This window comes from Pseudoliparis swirei, chromosome 4 (assembly GCF_029220125.1).
Source record: "Pseudoliparis swirei isolate HS2019 ecotype Mariana Trench chromosome 4, NWPU_hadal_v1, whole genome shotgun sequence".
NCBI lineage: Eukaryota > Metazoa > Chordata > Actinopteri > Perciformes > Liparidae > Pseudoliparis > Pseudoliparis swirei.
The window spans coordinates 7,657,202-7,675,232 of NC_079391.1; the positions used below are offsets into that span (position 1 = coordinate 7,657,202).

The window sequence follows — 18,031 nt, forward strand, 5'->3', positions numbered from 1 at the left end:
GAGCTCAGCATGCGTGTGCTTATCACAATCTGTTGTTTCGCTACGCCAGAACGTTCTCCCCAAACAAAGGGCTGTCGTCATCTGTGCGAGCAGCTTATTATGAATCATATTGAATTCACGATGTTAACCATGTGTTTAAAACTGTGCGTCTGTCGCTGGTCGTCCGCCTTCCGTCATTGGCCCCGCCTCCTGCTGGAGCCCTTCCTCCCCGTCTCCTTCTGTTTACATGGATTGTGGTTATCTGGAACGACTCATTATTCATAACTTCTGTCATATTCATTGAATGTGTTGTGACTCTAAGACGCTGTTCATTCTGTACACATGACATCCATTGCGTCTGTCCACCCTGGAGAGGGATCCTCCTCTTTGCTCTCATGAAGGTTTCTTCACTTTTTTGCCCTTGTTTTTTGGGAGTTTTTTCCTGATCCGACGTGAGGTCCTGGGACAGGGATGTCGTATGTGTACAGATTATAAAGCCCTCTGAGGCAAATTTGTGATTCTGGGCTATACAAAATAAACTCAATTTAATTTAACCATATTTGTTGTTTTCAGAATTCACCCCAAAACCTCCTGTCGTGCCGGTAGCCTATGAGGACATGTCAACACAAATATACACATCAGAGCTCAATGCTGTGTTCTGTTGGCAACTGACCGTGTGCACACTTCTCCCAGAGAGGAACCCTGGGAGAATTTGGCCGGAGTAAGTAATAGAAAACACGTTGTTGCTCCCCGTGTGGGTTTTAATTCATTGTCTTTTGTTTCACGTTTGGTTTAAATGACGGTCGGAAAAAAAAAACCGGACTGTAACTTTTTTCTTAACTTTTTTCGTGGCTTTTCTGTTACTTCACTGGATGTAACGGGGAGCCGCACACAATGGCCATTGTCTATTCACGCGATCAGCTGATGGCGTTGCGCAAACCGCGGACAGAGACGCCACACAGAGCGGGAAGAGGAGGTGGCGGGGGTTGATGTGTATGTGAACGAGAGGTGGTGCAATCCCGACCACGTGTGTGTGTGTGAAGCAGCGCTCCTGTAGCCCCAACATGAGCCGTGGGGATGCGTCCGTATTATTTGCCGAGGGAGTTCACGTCCGCCATTGTTGACGCCGTGTACGTGGACACCATCCAATCTACTCCCTGCCGCATTTTTGGCAAACACTGGTGACTTCAACCACACCAGCCTGGATAAAGCCCGCCCACTTTTCACCAGTACGTTGACTGTTCCACACGGAACAATAACACTCTGGCCCTTCTGTATCCTAAGGATGCGTACAGTGCCACTGCTCTTCCCCCGCTTGGCTGGTCTGATCACGACCTGGTCCTGATGACACCAAAGTATGTTCCTCTGGCGCAGAGGCTGACTGTGACCACCAAGACTCTTAGGAGGTGGTCTAGGGGGGCTAATGACACCCTGCAGGACTGTGCTGTGCTGTGTGGACCACATGGGGAGGACATCAACAGCGTGACGGACTGCAACTCGGAATATATAAAGTTCTGTGTTGTGTTGACACCGCCAAACCATCCTGGACTGGACGCTGCTTTCCTAACAACAAGCCGTGGATCACCGGTGAGCTGAAAGCACTTCTTAATAAGGGGAAAGCAGCGAGCTTTCATGTCTGGGCACAGGGATGAGCTGAGGAGAGTCCAGCGGGAGCTGAAGGTGAAGCTCGGGGAAGCTGGAGGCCAAACTCCAGCAGAACAATGTAAAGGAGGTGAAGCAGATAACTGGCTTCAAGGTTGGAGGGAGACAACCAGGGGGCTCCCTGGAGACGGCCAACGAGCTAAACTGTGACTTAAATAGGTTTAGTTCCCAGCACTCATCTGTCTCCTCCACACAACACACCTCCTCCTCCTCCTCCTCCTCCTCCCCTCGGTGAGCTGCACACATTGTTTAGTGCCCTGTATACTTCTCCGTAGTCGGCTGGGGGAGCAGCGTTGGAGACGGAGACACCAACAGACTCACTAATCTGGTGAGGGAGGCCGACTCCATCACTGGCTGCAAACAAGACTATCCAGAACAGGTGGTGCAGAGGAGGACACTGAAGAAATGGTTATCCATATTGGAGAACCCGGAGCAGCCTCTCCACCACCTCCTGCCGGGACAGCGGAGCACGCGCTCCAACAGACTGCTTCATGATAAATCACCTCTGGCCAGATCCTCCTCAGAATGAACATCAATAAACCGTGCACTGCATTCACTTTGTACTTTATATACACTGTACACACCTTCATTTTCATTTCATTTTTCATTTTCATTTAAATTCTTGAATTGTAATATGTCCTGCCCTGCTATTTTATTTTATTGTATTGTACATATGTAAACATGTTTGCTGCTGCTTCGAAGAAATTTGCCCCTGGGAATGAATAATGTACATATCTTATCTTATCGTATCTTATCTTATCTTATCGTATCTTATCTTATCTGCGGTAAAGTATAAACTTAGAACTGATCCAGTGTGCAACTCCACTGGATCAGTTTGATGTTGTACATAATATGTTAAGAAAATATTGTAAACATTGTCTGTGTATACCAAACGTGTGTGTGTATCCTTTCTCTCTGCAAGACAAACACACACACACACACACACACATTCAGGCACAACAAACATAAACACACACACACACACACACACACACACGGGCACACGTGATACTGTATCAACCTGTTTTCAATTAGCTGCTTGAAGGACAGAGCAAGGGCAAAGACACAATATTAGATCTGTTTTCTCATGCCAGAGAGAGAAGTGAAAAAGAGGGAGAGAGAAACCACCTCAGAATAATTTTACATGAGTTTATTTTCTTATCGTTGAAGACAGTAAGCTACCTTGAAGATTCACCCCCACCCTGCTGTATATAATCATCAGTCTTTGTTCTGACTGATTCAGCATTTTCCATTTGTTTTACACTTCTTGTGGGACCGAAAGTTCCTAATAAATAAAAATAATGTGGAGGTTGTCACCTCTCATATCGCTGACCCAGCAAGATATTAATGTCAGCTACCCAGGCGGGTTGCTCATGCTCTCCGTTTATCTCTCCGTCCTCCCGTCTCTCCGCTGTGTCTTCTGTTGTGCTACTTCTGAAACTCTGTGACTTTAGATTTTTAGTAATCTCTCCTCCCCTTCTGTTCCTCTCCCATGGGTGAGTCTAAACGAGGATGATTTATTATCGTGCTCGGTTCCTCCTCTCTCGCTGAAACATTACTTTCAAAGTCACAGCACAAACACTCACACTTGCTCACATTGCTCACCGCCCAGCCCAGGTACCAACTCAAATACAGAACACAGAAGTAAATGCACAAACAAATTACATCCTATGTCTTTTTCGCACTACTTTTGCTTGACCTCCATGGAAAATGTCATGTGGTGAAGGAAAGATGCAAAGGGATATTCACGAGCACTTAGGAAAAGATAACCATTGTTCACGTGGGTCTGCTATGGCACTTAAGGTGTTGCTGCCGCAAGGAATTGTGGGCCGACAAAATCTCCTTTCCTTTCGATAAGGATCGTCTTGTGCACCCTTTGCTAAAAGAGATTTACAAAAAGGAAGCATTCCTGAGGATTGAAAGAATTCATATCAGGATGGTTTGATCCAACCTGGCCCACGCTGCTGAAAACATGGAGGGACGAGCTGGCATAAAAAAGTCCCTTCAAAATAAAATCACACGATGAAATTAATTAAAAATATTATTAAAATGTCTATTTACCCAGGCAAAGGCCCGCGACCCACCAGTTGATAATCACTGGGTACCCTTTGCTAAAAGATATTTACAAAAAGGAAGCATTCCTGAGCGTTGAGAGAACCCATCTTATCATGGCTGCCACTTACAGCCTCATTTCACTCGGTGGAATAAAGACTATCCATAGTCACACACTTGCACACAGATACTGACTTACAAGTTGTTTTAATACACATGAACACACATCCAGACAGACTCACACTCATATACCTCCTTCAACATATATGAATATAAACCATACAACAAATACATAATGAGGAAAGAACGGAAGTGTGAGACTGTTTTATTTTCTTTTTCTAGCCAACTGTGATGTCATCTAAACAATGTGATATTATGAAAGGCTATTATCAAAAGGAAACATGAACACACATCAACACCGCCATGACAACATGAGGCTATTTAACAAAACAATTTTAGAGATTGTAAAACATGTATTTCCACCTACGACTCCATATCTCTGGACTGAATACAACTATTAAGAGATATGAAAACAGTGTAAGGGAGAGTATGAAAAAGTGTGAGAAAGACAGGAAAAATAATAGGGGAGAGGAAAAGGCATAAGGGATGTGTGTGTGTGTGTGTGTGAAACGGAGAGAGAGAGTGAAGGGCTACGGGGTGACATAGAGTCCCTAGAGTTCTAATTATCGCTGTATGAATTATTACATCTGTAGAGCACGTTCATACACACATATTAACACACACACACACACACACACTCACAGATTCACACCTCTGGATCTCCCCTGCAGGCTCAGCTCTCCTTTACACCTCGAGACCCCATCACCTGCGGGCTTTTCTCCCACCTACCATCTTCCACTCTCGTCTGCTCATGATCCCTCTCACTCTCTTTTCCTGTCTTCTCAAAAAAAAACTCCTCTTTTAAATTCATTTTAAATTCGACTCAATTGTGCCGTTTGCGTCGGCTCAACTTTATGTCCCACTTCACTTCCGCTGAAAAGGATATTTGAGCTTTTATTGTGTCCTCATGGGGAGCTCTACTGGGAGAAAATAACTCTTTGTATTTTTAGATTTGAATTGATTCCTGCAAAGCACAAAATGATACCACTTACTGCTTTTAGATTTTTAAAAAAGAAAGAAATGGAGGCATGTTCCCAAAAATGTCAATGTTTCTTAACTCGTTATATCATTGTCTCTTAACTTTTAGTTTCTTTTAACTCGTCTTGTTGTTCGTGACTATGTGTTTCTTATGTTGCTGCCTGTCTTGGCAAGGTCACCCTCGAAAAATAGATTTTTAATCTCAATGGGATTCACCTGGTTAAATAAAGGTTTTCATTTGTTGTTTTGTTTTGTCGCTTGAATGAACACGTCAACTATAAAGCACTCCGGGCCATATCTCAGTATTAGTCTCCAGGAGACTAGAACAGAGGATAGGAGCCTGTATGTTTATCTTGAACACATCCTGGCTCCTTTCTCAGGTATCGTCAGAGGTGGATCACGAACACGGTCACATTACAGAAGCAGCTCCGAGCTGACAAATTAGAATGTTGTTCTTGTCCTGCCTGTCAAACTCATATCGAAAGATAAATTCATCTGCACGCTGCTCGCCGGTCCATTTGTTGTAATCCTATAAGACCAGAATTAATATATTCAGTTTCCATGGTAATATTTGCAAAGTCCACGTGGGAAAAGTAGCCATACACATTGTATAATTTGTATGTGTCACACACACACACACACACACACACACACAAAGTCATGTTTTCATGAATTTTGGGGACATTATTGATTAACATACATTCCTTAATTGTAAGCCTTACCATATTCTTAATAGTAATTATTATGTAAATCCCCCCGCCCGACCACACACACACACACACACACACACACACACACACACACACACACACACACACACTTACCTGGTACGGGTAGAGTGTAACTCCTCCATGAGTTCGGTTCAGGTGCTGATGGGCCTGCAGAGCTGTTGTACTTCCGTTCCCACTGTTATTGCCAGTGCTGTTTACTCCAGTCACTGGTTGGGCAGCTTTCCCTGAACTGGGGGACCCATTCCTTCTGTCCACCCCACCTCCAAGCCCCAGGGAACTGGGCTTGGACCCCAATCTGTGACCTGGACCTTGAGGTTGTGGGTTTGTGGGTCCCACCGTGGGACTCCCATGGCCGGGGTTGAGCGGTCCGTGGCTCGGGCTCGGCGTCGGGGTCTGGCTGAGACTTGGAGAAGGTGATTGGGAGGACGAGTGTGAAACGACAGCAACGGCTGAAGAGTAAGAGGAAGGAAGAAAAGCAGGAATCCACTCCCGTGAACCAGGACCTCCCGGTGCTCCAGACGCTCCCATTGGACCCGCGGGCCCTTGAGATCCACATCTTCCAAAGAGGGCCGGGGGCGAAGAGGGGGGAGACGAATCCCATTGGTCGAGAGTGAGGACCATTCGCACGGCTTCCTGTTTGAGCTGCGTGAGGTGAGTGGCGCAGACATCACAGCGACTGTCACGTTCGTTCCACGCCCGCCGAGAACTGTTGGGCACCTGAAGCTTATCGTGAAGGAGGAGAGAGAAGGAGGGATCCTGGAAGGAGAGGAACAGAAGGCCAAGATTTAGACGGATGTCTGGATGATTGAATGAGAGTGAAATGAAGCAAGAGCAGCATGTTTTGAGCTGCGCTGGAACATGCATGTAAGAAGGAGAGGAGAGGAGAAGAGAAGAGAGGAGAGGAGAAGAGAGGAGAGTAGAAGAGAAGAAAAGAGAAAAGAAGAAAAGAGAGGAGAAGAGAAGCAAGAGAAGCAAGAGCAGCATGTTTTGAGCAGCGCTGGGACATGTATGTAAGAAGGAGAGGAGAGGAGAAGAGAGGAGAAGAGAAGAAAAGAGAAGACAAGAAAAGAGAGGAGAAGAGAAGCAAGAGCAGCATGTTTTGAGCTGCGCTGGAACATGTATGTAAGAAGTTGAGGAGAGGAGAAGAGAGGAGAAGAGAAGAAAAGAGAAGAGAAGAAAAGAGAAGACAAGAAAAGAGAGGAGAAGAGAAGCAAGAGCAGCATGTTTTGAGCTGCGCTGGAACATGCATGTAAGAAGGAGAGGAGACGAGAGGAGAGACGAGGAGAGAAGAAGAAATGATAGGAATGTTGAACAAATCATGACTATGAATATTTATATAAAATCCAAGAGAAACATTCATTGCCTTATAGCCTGGGGGAAGATGTGTATGGACACACACACACACACACACACACACACACACACACACACACACACACACACACACACACACACACACACACACACCTAGGACATGTAAAAGCAAGTCCACACATAAAAATGCACACACACGCACACACTCTCTCCATCCCTCTCCCTTCTTACCTTCTCAGCATCTTTCAACACTACAGCGTGATTTTGAGTGAGATTTAGTGCATGATGTGACTTTAAACATCTGTAGAACCTCTTGCTGCAATAAATATAGAAAATACTAAATCTAATTTAATCTAATTATTCAAACAGATATAATTAATGAATTGCTCGGCCATCAATTTACTGCCAAATTACATTCATTTCCCATTAAAATGGCAATGAAAACTACTGTAAAGAGAATTAAAAAAGAATATATCCCCCAAAAAACTAATTGCATGAACCTTTTTGGGAAAATTCATTTCTTCAGATAATAATTTAATATGTTTTTTCAAATTAAACACCATGATTTCTGGCTCCGTTGGTCTTTTAATACTCTTTCAGTTGAATTTATTTCTATTAACTGACAATATCTCAAACTATATTGTTGTTGTGCATTTTTAACATATATTAGTAAATTTAACTCTTCTTATGCAATAGTTGTTATAATAACACCAACCGATCATAATGATGTCTCAATAACCTGCATGTCGTGTTCTTTAATCATATTCCTAAATCCACTCTTTTATCATAAATCTAAGAAAGCAAACCTTTGTATTTTATGTATTTGGTTCACTTCCAAATGACTTGGTTCTGATTAAAATAACTGCTGATAATTTGAATTTTAAGCTGAAGACCGTGTTCCTCCTCTAGAACAACTCTGAATGAATGTCCTGGTCTGGAAAGAATAAAAGCGATCAGAAGAAAGGCCCCTTACAGGCACGGGTCCACAGCTCCACCGGCTCTCAACCCTCCCACAGCTACAACCCTCCCACTTTCACCACCTCCTCTTGTGTGTGCCGCAACCGAGACGGACCTTTAACACAACAGGCAGTGTGAAGCTGCAGTGAGTGTGTGTTAATGTGAATGTGATGTGTGTACGCATGTGTGTGCATGTACAGGTATGTGTGATGTGTGTACACATGCATGTACTTAAGTAGGTTTATGTGATGTGTGTACACATGCATGTGTGTGTACATGTGTGTGTGATGTGTGTACACATGCATGTACTTATGTAGGTTTATGTGATGTGTGTACACATGCATGTGTGTGTACATGTGTGTGTGATGTGTGTACACATGCATGTACTTACATAGGTTTATTTGATGTGTGTACACATGCAAGTATGTGCACAGGTATGTGTGATGTGTCTACACATGCATGTACTTATATAGGTGTATGTGATGTGTGTACACATGCATGTACTTATATAGGTGTGTGTGATGTGTGTACACATGCATGTGTGTGTGTACATGTGTGTGTGATGTGTGTACACATGCATGTACTTATATAGGTTTATTTGATGTGTGTACACATGCATATTCTTATGTAGGTTTATGTGATGTGTGTACACATGCATGTGTGTGTGATGCGTCTACACATGCATGTACTTATATAGGTGTATGTGATGTGTGTACACATGCATGTGTGTGTGATGTGTGTACGTTTTCCCAGACTAATTGGAGCCGCTCGCACGGAGCGAAGCTCGACGTCTCCTGCCACGACTCTGTGGTCTAAATATCAAAGTTCACAAGCAAAACCCCACGAACACGACTTTACTCGCCGCGCTCGAGACTCAAAGTGGGATTTAAACGACGTTGTGGGCCACTTGTCCGTGTAAGTGTAGCGTTAAGGTATTCTCTGCTTAAGAGCTCCATAAGTCATCAAAACATCTGATAACTGTAATTATCGTCCTGCTTTCAACCTGCCGACCTCTCCTGGAACACTAAGGCCAGGTATCTGTGGAGGCTGTCACGGCGCTATTAGAGAGGACCCAAAAGCACGACTCAGACAGGAGTAACAAAGAATACTGTCTTTGGTTGGAAACAGGCTGGGTCAAAACCGGGAGATCAGTCGAAGAAGCAAACAAGTCCAAAAAGGGGCGGGGCAGAGAATCAGAGGTCAGGGCAGGCAGGTCAGGAATATACTCTAATAACGCTGGAGAACTTGGCACGAAAACACAAGACAATCTGGCAGAGGACAAGTGGAAGTGAGGGAGCTAAATAGTGAGGGACTAATGAGGGGATGGGCTGCAGGTGAGAAGGGCGTGATGACCAGGTGAAGGGAATGAGGGACTAACGAGGTGATCAGAGGCAGGTGAGGGGAGTTGGACTGACGAGATGGTGTGACAGGATGAAAACAACGATTACAAAAAGGAAGGCGTGGAGCTAAACTGTTACAGAGGCGCTCGCTCTTTTCTGCACAGATGATAGACGCAGCACACTGAGGGTTCATGGTCACATGTAAACATCATTACATGTTATTTTAGCATTCTCCACAAGAATAAAAAGTGACACATTTCTATCAATTTACGTTATTCTTTGAACATTCCTCCGTATTCTAGAACTGCTTTTCTCTTGACCGCGGTGCTTCTGCATCTCAGGAACAAAGCCATTACATTCACCGTCTTCTTTTGCAGCTGCATTTTCAACGCAATGTATAAATAAATGGGATAAAAGCGATCACCAATTACACGTGTCCATCCGTATTCGTAGAACAGCAAACGCATCACTCTTGCCAGTTGTTCAACATACTGGGGCTTTTATTTGAAGACGGGTGCGGGGAAGAGGCTGTGCATGTGCAGTACCAATCAAAGGGATGGAGAGGCACTCTTTGTTTACTGAAGCTTAATCAATACGTGATTTATAGAGATGAAGCACGCATGTGCGTCTGATCAATAGGCATGTGATGGACAGATTTAGATAAACAGACGTGAGGATAGAGAGACAGATGACTGACAGGGAAGGCAGAAAAACAGATCTGGGACATGTTGATATGAGTGAACAGGCAACGTTCTTGTTTTATATAATCAATGGATTCTTTGACTTCTTCAACAGCTTCACACATTTTCATTTTCTCCCAGACGTCTACTGAACATGACGTGTGTGTGTGTGTGTGTGGTCTGCCTCTTTGGGAGTCCAAATGCTCATAATGTAATGAGAGAAAAAGAGAGTGAATCTAATATGTGTCTGCCACACACACGTAAGCCTCTATCAATAACAAGCCTGTAAGCTTTCCCCAATCAATACACCGTCTGTATGTGTCCACACAAAGCAATATTTCATTTAATAGTCAAGCCTCTCAATGAGAGGGCTGCCTTCTAGGCTGCGTCAACAAAACGCAAAACCACAAGATACACACACACCTACACACACACGCGCACGCGTAAGGCAGGAGCTCAAACCTTGGCGTCGAACTGAGTGGTTTGGATGTATGTGTGTGTGTGTGTGTGTGTGTGTGTGTGTGTACGTGTGATCCCATGATGGGCATAAAAGGCACATAGATCACATTCAGGATCAGACCTCATTGCACAAACTGAAACTGAAACATTCCACTGAAGACCACTGAAGTACTTATCGTATACAATTCAATTCAGTTTATTTTGTATATCACAAAATCATAAATTACACATTAGCCTCAGAGCGCTTTACAATCTGTACACATCCGACATCCCTGACCTTTGACCACACATCGGATCAGGAAAAACTCCCAAAAAATAGGAAAAAAAGCTTTCACAGGGAAAAAAGGGTAGAAACCTTCAGGAGGGCAACAGAGGAGGATCCCTCTCCAGGATGGACAGGTGAATAGATGTCATGTGTACAGAATGAAGCATTATAGAGTTACATAAACACATTCAATGAATATTACTTAAATGTATGAATAACGAGTAGAAGGCATGGCCCACGATCCAGATTTCCACAATCCAAGATACGACAAGATAGAAGAAGTACCTCAAAGTAGCGTATCTGAGAGCGATACACCAGACAAACAGCTATGAGGTCACCACCAACTCAAACACCCACGGAGTTTCTGCCTCGGAACGCTCGACAGAAACCTAACCGCAGCGAAGAAGAGCGGATCCCCCACACAAAGAGACGAAGAGGGGAACTTCTGCTCGGACTTCAAGAGCACCAAGAACATGGACACGGCTCCAGTCAAAGAGGTTCTGCAGCACAGAGACACTGGGGTCTCTGTGTCCAGTCTTCGCAGAACCACGTCGCCGAGCTGGAGGCTGAGCAGCGAAGAAGATTCGGATCATATACTTCTGTAAAAGTACTTCACTGTGTTGTGTACTTTAGTGTACTTTATAGTCACACTCTTCCCATGAAACAGCACAACAACAGTTGCAGGTGAAGAAGGTGTTTAACAAAGTGACACATTGCCAGTGTCATAATTATATTGCTATAAATATTACGAATAATTTGTATGTACTTTATATGATCTAAAAACATCTTTCAGCAGTGGCTCTCTCTCAGCAGATAACAGTGCTGTAGACACGGTACTGTAAGTGTGTGTTACAGTGTAATGTGTGTTAAAGTGACGTGTGGAATTAAATATTAAGTATAGAGAACAGTGTGTGTCCAGGGTGAGAGGGGTCAGCTGCAATTACACCGGAGAGCTGAGAGTCTCTCTCTCTCTCACTGTTTATCAATGCATTTATTAAATTTTTTCACTGTATGTTTAATAATTGTCCTCAGCCAAGGGGGTCGTGACACATTTGCTGCTGGTTACAATAATTGTGTCTGTTCACGCTGAGGGAGGGAGCGGTAATAACGAACGCCGCCAGTGATAATGATGATAGAACAGTTTCCGGGCTCTAAAGGAGTTCTTCCTGTGCGACTGAAACGTTCCCTCTGCAAAGAGTCCGTTTATCTTCATCTCTAAAGCGGACACAAAGAGCTTTAATGCAGATGGCAGGACATTGATCTTCTAGGGAACTTTATTGGAGCCGCACTAAAAGTATGTCATGTCACCTCAAATCCCACTGGCCACTAACTCACGGGAGTCGGAGAGATAATGTCCGATAGAAACCAGAGAGACGAGATGTCTGTGCGTAAAGATTTAAAAGGGAATCGGCAGGTCGAGTCGTATTATAGTACTAGAACACAAAGAGGACAAGTGTGTTGTGTAGAAGGGGTTAGAAATGTGTATTTTATGGATGGTTTTACTGTAAGAACCCAGTGTTAGTGTTGCTTTTTCAAGAGCTATGTGAAATGTATGATGACGGAAAATAAAAACTATCCTCCATATAAGTCCCAACTTTAATCAGTTATTTTTAAGTCCTTGTTTATTGTTTATCTCATCTTCTTGCTCCAAATGCAGTGTACAGTTTGTAACCAGTGTAAGAGTCACATTTTACTTCCTGTTAATGTATGTTATTTCAAATAAAAAGATACAATAAGATAAAGCAGTATGAATACATTGTGAATCCTCCAATTAATGCCAAATAGTTAGTGGTCCTGATTTCCCCATTTGGAAAGAATTGGAAAAGTCAGATATTTCCAGAAGTTCTTTCGAAAAAGGAACATTTAATCTCTACTGGCTTCTTCAGCCCCTCTGTATGTGCCTGACACACACACACACACACACACACACACACACACACTAGGCGGGCGACCAAGGAGCAATTAAGTGGACACGGTGTTCGGTCCTTGAGATGAGGGCCTTATTGTTCTAAATTAGCCGAGATTTGGGGAGCAGCCAAGCTGCCTGATTGAAATGAAGAGAAGAAGGAGAGCTGTGTTTTGAACAGGTTTAGGAGGAGAGAGTGGAGTGTGTGGGAAGAGAGGTGAAGGTTTTTGCTGAAATTGGGTGATGGTAAATATAGCCAACACACACGGTCTCTCTCTCTCTCTCGCTCTTTTTTCCCATGTGCCCTCCTTTTGACCCTATGTCTACATTTTTCTTTCCCTTAATGCTCCATTTTCCAGCTCATCTTTCAGTAGAATAGTTTGTTTACATTAACCTGGTCCAAATACACACACACACAAACACACACACACACACACACACACACACACACACACACAGGAGTGTAAAGAGTTTAATGCGGCAATCTATAATTTTGAGTATTTTAACACAGTTTGATAAGATTGTGGTTTGATATTAACGCCTCAATGTGAACCTTTTGCTGTGTGTGAGAGAAAGAGAGAGAGAGAAAGAGAGAGAGAGAGAGAGAGCCTGACAAACTCAGCCTCAGCTCTCCGGTGTAATTGCAGCTGACCCCTCTCACCCTGGACACACACTGTTCTTTATACTTAATATTTAATATTTAATTCCACACGTCACTTTAACACACATTACACTGTAACACACACTTACAGTACCGTGTCTACAGCACTGTTATCTGCTTGTGCACTTTTATTTTATACCATTGGAAATGTAATGTTTAAATTCTTGTTGGCTGTTGATTGTTGTCGTTTTGTTTGTCTGTCTGATGTGTACACACCGGCCGCCAAGTCAAATTCTTTGTGCGTCTAACACACGTAGCAAACACATGTTTCTGATGGAGTGAGAAAGAGAAAGCAAGGAGAGGAAGATAAGGTCCAGGCTGACCGTCCAGTGACCTCAGCGTCTCTTCGTGAGCTCGGGGGACAGAAGGACGGCATTACTGTGATTTGATGAGAAACGACCACTTCCTTTGTCCATTACCGTGGTTTTGGTGTGTGAGCGTGCACGTGTGTCAGCACATCGTGACACTGAACAGTGTGATTGCAACCCTCCTTGCATTATGATTAAACCTTTGTCATTCCCTAATTTAATGTATTGTATCTTTAGCACAGGTCTGTTGCCTCATGAGGACGAAGACACGAGAAAGGAAAGACTAAGACAGAAAAGTCGTATTCTTCATTAGAGCGGAGAGGAGGAGCACGTTCGGACTCAGTATTAGCCAGAATCACACTGGTTTAATAGTGTGTGTGTGTGTGTGTGTGTGTGTCTGTGTGTGTGTGTGTGTGTAATCAGTTCTAGATGAGTCCCTCTGTACTCATTTACCTCCTCTCATCTCTCTCCTCATTCATTTCACCACGACTCGCTCCTGTACACACTCTGTAGGACGCAAAGGACTCAAACACCCACACACACACACATATTTCTCGGCAGGTCTGGGATCAGTGAATTCATGCAGAAGAGATACAGGCGGTCTCTTGCACCTGCTCTGAAGGGCACACACACAAACATACACACACACACACACACACACACGGCAGAAGGCAGGAGTGTGACAGAAGAAAAATGATAAGAATGAAAAATGGAACCCAACCGAAAGACACTATATGTGAAATAAATACGACAGATTTCGAGTGTGATGGTGGCTCATGATCGTGCACATTGGATCTCATGATGGAGAATGATAGTGTGCGATGATACTGATGATGATAGTGGTGTGTGTGTGTGTGTGTGTGTGTGTGACAGAGAGAATGATTGAGTCTGATGTCTGTGCAGGAGCAAGGTCAATACCACAGAGGTTATAAATGACATCACACACACACACCAAACATATGGATGAGCAGACATGGTGGACAAATGACACACTGACACAGGTCATGCACAGGTCTCTCTCACCATCTCTCCCAAAACACACTCTGTCTGTCACCGTCTGTCTCTTCTGCTGTTTCTGTCACTCTCTCAGGACGTGTTCGGTACTCGCCATGCCCCCGTGTCCCGCTGCCACATTAAAGTGTGTAATATCCTGGACCAATGAGATTCTGTCAGCTCGAGACATCAACACATCTGGAAACCACTGGTTTAAAGTAGTGCAGGAATGATAAAAGCGTTCACACACGCAGGCTTTCATCTGACCACCTTTGTACTTTTGACAGTGAACAGTGAAGCATCATCTTGTTTATAAAAGAAGAAGACATTATTCAAGTAATCGAGCTTCAAGAGCAGCCGGCCTTCTCCACTTTTGATTTACTGCGGCTCTCTGCAGTCAAACTGTCATCAGCAGGGGACACATAGCTCACCGCTACACGCCGGATTTGATTTACTAACCACCACTGCAGCCACAGGCTCATTGTCAGCTGAGCATGTGTGCATCACAATCTATATTGACAATTATTTTCCATTAAATATAAACTCTTTTGGGAATATAAAAAAAAGGAGCCAATGGTGAATGTTACCAGCAAAAAAAAACACAAAACATAAATCTGTGATGATGTTGATCGTATAAATCTGGATTAAAGCATCAACACATTATCTAGCCTAAATTATAAAAGTGTGGCCATGCTGAAATAAGAGGAGAGAGACAGACGGAGAAGGAAGGATGGACAAAGGGAAGAAGAGGGATCGTGTGGATGAATAGAAGAAGGGAAGCGTAGCTGAGATCAGAAAGTTCATACTACGGGTTTGTATTGTTCTTGTGTATTCGTGATAACTTGACCTTCGGGCGATGGGATTCATCTGTGTGCTGATCGTGCACGTTTTTAACTGCGAGCGGCATCTCTAACAGCTGTCGTTGGGTCGGTCCACAAAAACGTCCACAGATGTTGAGCGTCTGGCTTTGAAGATGTGTGTTTTTAATGGGCTCTGTCCGATACCATTCTCTCATTCACTACTCCATACTTACTAGGGAGTTCTATGTTGTGGACTACATAAAGGACTATATAGAGCCGTGGTTATCAAATGGGGGTACACTTACCCCCGGGGGTACGTGAAGGCCCTCTAGGGGGTACGTGAAATTTGTTTTAAACATATTTAAAATGAGCATCCATTAAAAAAGCCTTTGAAAATAGTTATTAAATGCATATTCAATAAAATATATGTGTGATTTCATAAACTGAATTGTATATATTATATATTAAATCTATCTGCGTATTACATCATTTGTTCAACCCAAAATGCTTTGCACTGGTCAGGGGGTACTCGGCTGAAACAAATATTGCACGGCGTTTACGTCACTGAAAAAGAGTTGAGAACAACTGATATAGAGGACTACATAGAGGACTACATAGAGGACTACATAGAAGACTACATAGAGGACGACATAGAGGACTACAAAGAAGACTACATAGAGGACTACATAGAAGACTACAAAGAAGACTACATAGAGGACTACATAGAGGACGACATAGAAGACTACATAGAGGACAACATAGAGGACGACATAGAGGACTACATAGAAGACGACAAAGAAGACTACATCGAAGACTACATAGAGGACGACAGAGAGGACTACATAGAAGACTACATCAAGGACTATATAGAGAACTACATAGAGGACTACATCGAAGACTACATAGAGGACAACATAGAAGACTACATAGAGGACAACATAGAAGACTACATAGAGGACTACATCGAGGACTATATAGAGGACTATATAGTGTGCTCATCGGATAAAAGGAAAAAACACAACTTGGGAAAATATGCCTTTAATTACGTCATTGCTGTCGTTCAAATAAATTGTGCCGATATTGGTTGTTCGGCTATCTATAATTAATACCGACTTGCTTTAATATGATAAGTACATATTGTAAGCTGTTGTGATGCACTGCCATGTCCATATTAAATACACAACCATAGATTTGCTCTCAGCAGAAGTTCCTGTGGTCTGGATTATCTCCGCCCCCCGAAAGGAAAACCCTTTTAATAACTCGTTAACTATTTCTCGTTGACACGTTGTCATGTTAGTGAGAGTCTAAACATTAAGGAAACCAACCACTGCCTCCCCAGAATCTATCATCTGTTTGCCATCAGTGATAAACAACTCACCCAATAGTTGTCCTCTCTCTTGCTTTCTCTCTCTGTATCTCACTCATGTATTACCTGAGCCCCCCCCCCCCCCCCTCTCACTGAGGTATGTCTCCTCTAACCACCGTTTTAATGGGTTATTCCTTCCTATGATCCACTAATGGGTGTTGAAGTTAGATTGGTTAGGACACGATGGTAACCTGCCTACACACACACACACACACTTTCGTCTGCGTTCACGTACACACTCGCCCTTGCGATGTTGACATATATTGATAACAGAGCCAAACACATGAGAATGTGTGTGTTGCTGTAGCAGTGCAACAATGAATTAGCACCCCCAACTAGCCATGTGGGATGTAAATGCTGCATTATGACTGGAGATTCAAAATTAGTTTGTGTGGACATATTTATATATACAGGCGCAGCATGAGTGCCCTGTATAAAGTTGTGGTACAGCTTCATACTATCAGTCAGCAATAATACAAGTGTCAGGTGTGTTACTTTGTAACGCGTTACTGTAATTCCACTACTTTTAGCGGTAACGAGCGTGTAACAAAGTATTTTTTAAATCAACTAACGCAGTTACAGTTACTGAAATTTAAATGAGTTCGTTACTCGCGTTACTCTCTTTTGTGAAAAATGAACACTTGCAGACAAGAAGACAAGCTAGGCTACTTTAGCTGCTTCTGATCTGACATCGCAGGACCTTGGTGGCGCAATGATATTGTAACGTCTCGGACGTTATGGACTGATGACACGGAGACGGGACGACGTTATTATTCCTCCCTTTATTGGGCATTCACAAACACAGACAGCGTGCTCCTCTCAGCTCAGCAGCTCGAACATCAACAACAACGGTACCCGTCAACCACCCTTAACTTCCGTTTTACGACAGGTTAACCCCGCCTCCCCTCTACTCCGCCAATCACAGGCACGCCTCCCCTCTACTCCGCCAATCACAGGCACGCCCCCTCGACCAGCACGCACGGTGCCACACTGTGATTGACAGCCACTTCCAGTGTTGCCAGGTCCGCGGTTTTTGCCGCTGGTTGAATTTTTTGTCCGCTGGTTCGGGTAGACCTATTTTGCATGCAAATTACATGAATATCTTTAAATAAAAATCCATATTTTAAATGAAATAATATATTTATACCCAAATCCTACCAAACTGACTCCAGATCAGCACGTACACGCCTCACTAGCACCCCCCCCCCCTCAATTATATGCAGCACCTCAAGGCACCTTTGTTTTCTCTTTTAATTAGTGTTAATACTGTAGGCCAATCACTTTTATTTCATTGGGCCTAATGTAAAAAAACCACTGTTAAATGACTGAGACAGTTATTTTGTATTAAGTTAAGTATTAAAAGGGACTTTTGTACTACTGCTTGATTTGAAGGCCTGTTGCCCTGTTGATTGCAATAAATAGGTCTACAACATATGTTTATTGTGTTTGACTGTTCAGTA

The 18,031-nt window shown here is 43.4% G+C and overlaps 1 protein-coding gene across 1 annotated transcript in view; it reads right to left on the bottom strand.

Moving 5' to 3' along the window:
- Nucleotides 1–18,031, bottom strand: part of kif26ba (kinesin family member 26Ba) — an 88,876-nt gene that overhangs the window by 55,238 nt on the left and 15,607 nt on the right. The window contains exon 3 of the mRNA XM_056412951.1: nt 5,616–6,278. Within this exon, the coding sequence (XP_056268926.1) occupies nt 5,616–6,278 (663 nt within the window). The remainder of the gene's footprint in view (nt 1–5,615; nt 6,279–18,031) is intronic.